General features: G+C 38.8%; 1 protein-coding gene across 6 annotated transcripts; it reads left to right on the forward strand.

The window, feature by feature from the left end:
* Positions 1-2,508: 2,508 nt before the first annotated feature.
* Positions 2,509-4,800, forward strand: LOC111866749 (transmembrane protein 64). Of its 6 annotated transcripts, none has more exons than XM_023855975.2 (4): positions 2,509-3,192; positions 3,377-3,535; positions 4,208-4,387; positions 4,762-4,800. In XM_023855975.2, exons 1-3 carry the CDS (start codon positions 2,689-2,691, stop codon positions 4,337-4,339), a joined length of 795 nt encoding a protein of 264 aa, XP_023711743.1. In that variant the 5' UTR covers positions 2,509-2,688; the 3' UTR covers positions 4,340-4,387; positions 4,762-4,800. The 6 variants fall into 6 exon arrangements, with proteins under 6 accessions (XP_023711743.1, XP_023711745.1, XP_023711747.1 ...); XM_023855977.2 differs by lacking the exon at positions 4,762-4,800 and having other exon boundaries at positions 2,509-2,707; positions 2,891-3,192; positions 4,208-4,525; XM_023855979.2 differs by lacking the exon at positions 4,762-4,800 and having other exon boundaries at positions 2,509-2,651; positions 2,891-3,192; positions 4,208-4,525.
* Positions 4,801-6,942: the final 2,142 nt, after the last annotated feature.

A 6,942-nucleotide genomic window follows, 5' to 3' on the forward strand; every position in this document is an offset into this window, starting at 1 on the left:
CTTGGTTGGTTGACACTGAAGCTGCAGGTGGCGTATTCCTTCAAAACAGCGGTGAACTTTTGCTAGACTACACAGTAACACATCCCAGAAGATAATGTTCTCCATTTTTGTGCTGTGAATGGGATTTCTGTTTTGTAGAATTTCAGAGTGAACCTATTAAATATATTTTATTGTAGAGGAATGTTCTTTATCTGTTGTACTTTTCTTTTTTTCTTATCTTTTTTTAATGAATATGTATACAAAAATGGCCTAGCCCGTGCCAATCGAGCCCTCTGTAGCACATTCTTATAAATACCTTGTTCTGTCATAGCTTCTTAGACTATAATTNATTGGCAATATATATATAAAATCAATTTTCAATTTCCACGAATTAAATATAGTGACTAGCGCCACCACACAAGAGAACTATGAACCGCCACTGCTGACCATAGCTTTAGCGTCCCTGGAGTTTATCACTAAATTGATTATTGTCACCAGTACGTTCTTGACTTCGTCCTCCATCTCAATGAACTCCAACTCATCTAAAGATTTCTGTAGCACTGTCTGGTCTTTAGAGTTGTTCCTTTGCTCAGTCTTGTTTGAACTCGGTTCCACTGTATTTGAGTCCTGCTGTTATCCGTGTTCATCTTCCTTTGCCTTCTCTCCGGATGCCATCCATTCGTTCGACTCGGGACTTTATTGTTTTCGCTTTTCTCAATAGTATCCCACTCCTCTCGTCTTGTTGGCGTTTTGAGAAAGGGGAAGTTCCTCATATTTGGTTCCGCGTACCCTCTGGGGCTTCCAGCACCTAAAGGGAACGCATGGCTCGACCTCCAGGGTTGTGACCACTTTTCTACAATTTTTCGTGCTTCCAAAAATCCGACATTTCTATGAGCCTTGAGTTGATTGATTTCTTTCTGTTTTTTAATTACGGGGCATCGCTCGCTGTTTCTGCTCTGTGGCTACGGTTACGATTTAGGCATTTTTAATACAAGACCCTTCATGTTTTGCTTCTCCGCATGAGAAGCATTGTTTTTTCCTTCGTACAGAATTTACTTATATGGCCGAATTTCCCACATTTGTAACATTGTCGTACTGCTGCAACAGAATTAGTAACTTCAATTTTCATAGTGCAAAAACATACAGGAGGGGGCAATTCCTTGGTTCTAAACGTCAAACATACTGCCCTCGACTCTTTCCAGACCCATCTTTCTCCTTTGTTTTTCTCTTTGTCTCTCATCTTAAGTCTGACTGCGTCAGTTACCTGGAAAGGTATGAGATGTTTGTTCTGATTTCCCCAGTTGAGCCGTCGCGTCAAATTTTCTAATTCCATATCCTCGAGTATATCTTTAATGACACCCTTTTTAACAACCATATATCTCGGTATGTATGCAGTTAGCCTTTCATTTTGGATTATGGGGCTGTCCAAAACTTTATTTGTTTTCTATTCTTCCAGAGGTCACTTCCCAGATATATCGAGCATATTGTCTATTGGATTGGAAATTGATCTTGGATTTAGACATAACATTGAAGATATCAAATTGTCCCCACCTATTTTCCTTTTCTCTTTCCATCGATGGGGTATCGGGTTTCTTGACCTTTATGTGGATGCTGTACGGCCCTTTATCGTACATATTAAAACGTAGGTCACTGAATTTTCATTTCTATTGCTCTTGAAACCTTATCCCAGGTCTTCCTTTGCATTGTTTGTACCTACATTTCCCAGATTCTGTGTTTCAGACTCTGCCTGTTGAATCGTTCCTTCTTCTGTCCTATCCTTGGCTTCGTTATGAGTCCGTGACGCCTGTAAATTTTGAGGTCTATTAGTATTCTTCTTTACGTCATGGGTTACCGATTTCCTTGTTTTTTACGGCTTCTAACAGTGCTAAATTGTGGCTTCAGTTCCTCTTCTGATGACAATTCAGGTCCCGTTTTTCCCGCAACAATCTTCTTTCGTTTGACAATCTTATTCTTTAACTTTGCATAATCCATGTCTTCCATCACCACGTCTTCCCCAGCTTCGTCATATATTTCTACCTCTTCCATTGTATCTACCTCCATTTCTTGGCCACTCATTCTATTTTGGGAGAGTCAACGGTCAGAAGCACGTGGACTCCCAGCCGTTGTATGTTTTCCGGAAACCCGCACATTAATTACATGTTACTTTTAGGTAGAAAATCAAATAAAATTCAGCAGAATACAAAAATTAATTACTGTATTCTAACACCACCCTGTGTGTTCTCAATCTGCTCCTACTATTCTTTGCTAGGTTACCGCTCTCAAATATCGCTACACCAGTACAATATCACTAGTTGTTTCCTGGTAACGAATCTCAACAATCAAAACTGACCAGCTTTTGTATTCACGTCCTCAACCTTCGAGTTCTAGATCGTTCCAGATAGCATATCCCACGTAGCAAGACAAGCAACGGACTAGATATATGCTATCTGTAGTCATGCTTAAGAACTTCATCGTAGGAAATATCGATTGTATCTATCGACAGCTTTCACTCGTTTCGATCTCCTATCGTTTAACGATAATCGATCTTCATTACTGCCGGGAATGTAAATAGAGTGGTTGTGGTTACATAAATCGAGTGTGCCTATATTTAAAACTGATAAATCTCAGATAACATAGTTACGATGAAGAAAATATGAAGATTCATCCGAGAGGTGCGAAGTTTTACAGTGCTCTGTAAAACTGAAACCAATGGCTAACGTAGAAGAAAGTGTGTCTACTTTTAGGTTAATCAGAGGTTCTTTGCCCATAAAATCCAATTTATTCAGTTGCTTATTGCTGGCGATTTTGTTATGCATTATCCTACTTCTTTATGAATGCAAGTACTATATAAAAGTCGTCTTATTATGGGCAGAAGCTCAAGAACATTGGTTAATTTATGTTATGTTTCTAGGAATGTTTACATTAGTATCGTTTCCATTGACATGGGGTTACACATTTTTAGTAATCTCCTCAGGGTATTTATTTGGAATTCCTCGTGGCCTTATGACAGTTGTCGTTGCTGGTAATATTGGGGTTGCTATTGCCCACTATACTATGAGAACTCTCAGTACCAAGTTCCCACTTAAAAGACTGTGTAATAATGACAAAATACGTGCTATTTTAATGGTTGTATCAGGTCCTCGTGCATTCAAAGTTGCAATGTTTGCTCGTTTAACACCAATACCATTTGGACTGCAGAATACAGTTTTTGCTGTAAGTTGATTGGTCATATGTTAAATACTAATAGTATGTTATTTTATGTACAATTCACTATTATATTCAAGTGAAGAACTTACTATTATAAGACTGATTAATTACAGCATTGTATTGTTGCAATAGGTAACACAGTGAGGTTATGTTGGGACTGAGTGTTATATAAACCCATTATTTTTTACAGGTTAGTAATATCAATGCAAAGAAATACTTAATCGCAACCGTTCTGGGGCTTTTCCCAGCACAAATCATTAATGTATATTTGGGTAGCACCCTCAGATCAATGGAAGAAGTTCTTTCAAATAAGTCAACAGCAGCTACTGGTCTCATTATCTTCATTCAGGTTAGTAATTGTTATACTTTGCATAAGTTCATTTTTTGGGGGGGGGGACAGTGTCAGGTCCCCCATTACTTTCAGCATCCTCCCATATTAGAAATAAAATTGTAAATTTTGTTGCTTGAAACAGAACGTTGAAAAAATGTTACATTATGGTATAACCACTGGAGACCCTATTATGCTATAAAAATATCAGTATTAGTTGTTAAAATAGTGTAAGGAACATCAAAGTCTTATATAAAGTGCCCACTAGTGCAGAGCTTTAGATGACTTGATTAGGCAATTATGCATTTCTTTGTTTCCATTTCCATGAATTCATTTTCGTTCAGAAGTGATTTCAGATGAATGAGTTCACATTTAGATGCCAAGCCAAGCCAAGAGTATACACTTTGTTATAAAAGTTCATGAGAGTGCAGCATTTCATATTGCAAGTCTTCATAAAGAGGGGACTGTCTGTATTCTGTATATTCTTCATATACAAATCTCTCCAAAATTTAGCTCTCAGATTGACTGATTAAGGTAAAACCAGTCAACAATTTGGGGGTAAGTTCACATGACTCTTTGCAGACCTGGTAACTGGTTTATGTGATATATGTACAGCAAATCACTGCCAATTGGTAGGCAGTATTTAAATCTGTTATGAATAATATCTGTAACTGCTGCAAATCTCATTTTCAGGTGGTGATAGGGGTATCATTAATGATATATGTTACAGCAGTGGCCCGTGGTGAGTTACGCAAGACTCTGAACCAGGATGTTCCATCAAATTATGTGCTTTTCAATGCATCAGATCCTCTTCTGGAGGTCTAAACTTTGATTAAGGCAGCCAAATGCCCCTGTGACTGAGTTGCATTCCAGGTAGTTAGAAGTTTAATGCAAACATTTAGTGCTATGACAGACATGTTTAAATCAACTTGGTATGAAAAAGGTAAAAGGTAAAGCTATCCCTGTAACAGGCTGTGAAGGCTCATAGGGTTGTGAGACGTCAAGGCTCCCACATTTTCTTTAGACAGTCGGCTCACAGATGGCGGTAAGGTTGTCAGCCTTACATGCCAGCTGCCCTTTACCCCCAGGAAGATTCCTGGTACTCATTTCTGCTAGAGGCTAAGTCAACGCCAGGGCCATAGTGCGGCTCGAAGTCATAATAAATGTATCTATATATATTGCAATAATAATGTCAAACTCTTTGAAATTAGGAACGGTACCGTGTCTCACGGTGTTGTCGCTTGCAGATTTACCTATACTTTTTCTTCAACCCTGAAGATGGGGGCGATACGTTCCTCCGAAACGTCGGTTAACACCACATATACACGGCGCCAAATCCCAGAAGACTGCTTTCTTCATAGTCACCGCCGTGAAAGCCTCAAATCTTACAACAGAAACACAGGTTTATAGCTGGTGAAAGTGGTGGAAGTCATGCAGTGCGGAGTTGGCTCCTAGGTATACTATGAATGGGACATTCTGTGCATTCTTTCCCTGACCCGAGTGTACCTAAATCAGTGTGGTGCAATGTCCTTCTTGGAAAGCTGAGAGTTACCAAGCTGGTCAAGAAATTACCAATTTTTTTTATAGAACCAAAAGGTACATTGTAGTCTTCAGGAATATTTGTCATTGATACTTAATAAAAAATAAATATTGATGGCTTTCATGTGAGCCAGACTGAAACGTGTTGAACTATTGTATGAGAGTTTCGAAGATGGATGTTTGTGATATGCACAATGTTGAAATTATCAGACTATGAAAATGTCTGTTGCAGTATTCTATATATGCGAACAATTTAGTTTCTTCAAAGAAGCATAATTGAAATTCCCATCCATATCTCAGGTGGTTTTAATGTATTACTGTAGCTCAAAAACGAATTTAATATGTTAAGTTATGAATGAAATCTGTATTTATGAATATGGCATGGATTTTCTATAAGGTCTGTTAAAGGCACATTTGTTAATATATATGCAGGGTGCTTCACGACTTACGGCATAACTGCAGGAGGTGATTTCCTAGGTCTTTGTGAGCAAAAAAGTTAATACAAACATGTGTCCGATTTTGAACAGTTACGGAGTTATGACCGTTTTAAACTCAGAATATAAGGTAACGATTACTGACAATAAACGGAACAAACTAATAAACCAGCATAATGCATGATACATTTCAAGTATGAATGTAAAGTTAACTTCGTGAAATTACCTTTAATTTGAATTGATTGGTGCTTAAAGCTGATTTTCGAAAATGTCGCCACCAGCTGCAACACAGGCTGCTGGTTGGTTGTGAACTACGCCGGACATACCAAGCCCCCCCACCATAGGTAGCTCTCAAGTGCCGAGATAATGAGAACGCTCTGTCTGTAGCTGGCTAAAGATAGCGACCTGCCAGCTGACAGACATGGTTCATACGAGGGTGTGTATGGGAATGAAAAAAGGTCATAACTCCGTAACCGTCCAAAATCAGACACATGTTTATACGAACTTTTTTGCTCACAAAGACCTAGGAAATCACCTCCTCCAGTTATGCCCTAAAGTCGTGGTACACCCTGTATTAGGTTGTTATGCATTGTTCATGGGTGTTTTTGTTATGTTACCCTTGTGTGCAAACATTTTATTTTTCTAATAGTGCCAGATATATTTACATCTGATGACCCCATATTAGGCACCAATATATATTACAGTCAGACTTGTCAGACTTCTTTAGATGGTTGGCTCACAGATGGCAGTAAGGTTGTCAGCCTTAGGTGCCAGCTGCCCTTTACCCCCAGGAAGATTCCTGGTACTCATTTATGTTAGAGGCTGAGTCAACCCCAGGGCCATAGTGCAGCTGGAAGGATTAGGTCAGTTGAAAAATACATTGACCTCATTGGGACTTGACCCGTGACCTTCCAGCTTGTAGCATAGTGCCTCAACCAACTATGCTACCACAAGCCGCCAATCTAACTGGGAAAAATTTAAAAAAGAATTTACTGCATTTCATAAAATAACTTTAGAAACAAAGTTGGAATGCAGATATCTTCACCCGTTGTGCGGTAGTTCTCCCAGCTCCCATTAGCAGCACTACCCATCCTCTATACAGGTGCCATTATAGCAGAGGCTAGTTGAATTTATGGTGGCATTACAGCTAAATGTATCTGAAATTGTTCACCCATCAGTGTCGACTGTAGGAAGACTTCCATGTTAGAACTGAAGTAAAAATTTATTTTGATTCTGTACTCGTTCTCCGTAAGAGTTTCTGTCATGCAACCGCACACCCCATTCCCTATATACTCCAAACAAATTTGAGTATATGGAACTCAGTTTAATAAGACTGTATTAACAAAACACCTGGCATATGTTATTCAAGTCATCAGTTTTAAAAAAGGTCGGGTACAGGAATGATCAATATGATGTGCACAAAATATAGCTTTCAGTGTTGTGGCCGCTATAACA

The sequence above is a fragment of the Cryptotermes secundus genome, unplaced genomic scaffold, assembly GCF_002891405.2.
Source record: "Cryptotermes secundus unplaced genomic scaffold, Csec_1.0 scaffold213, whole genome shotgun sequence".
NCBI lineage: Eukaryota > Metazoa > Arthropoda > Insecta > Blattodea > Kalotermitidae > Cryptotermes > Cryptotermes secundus.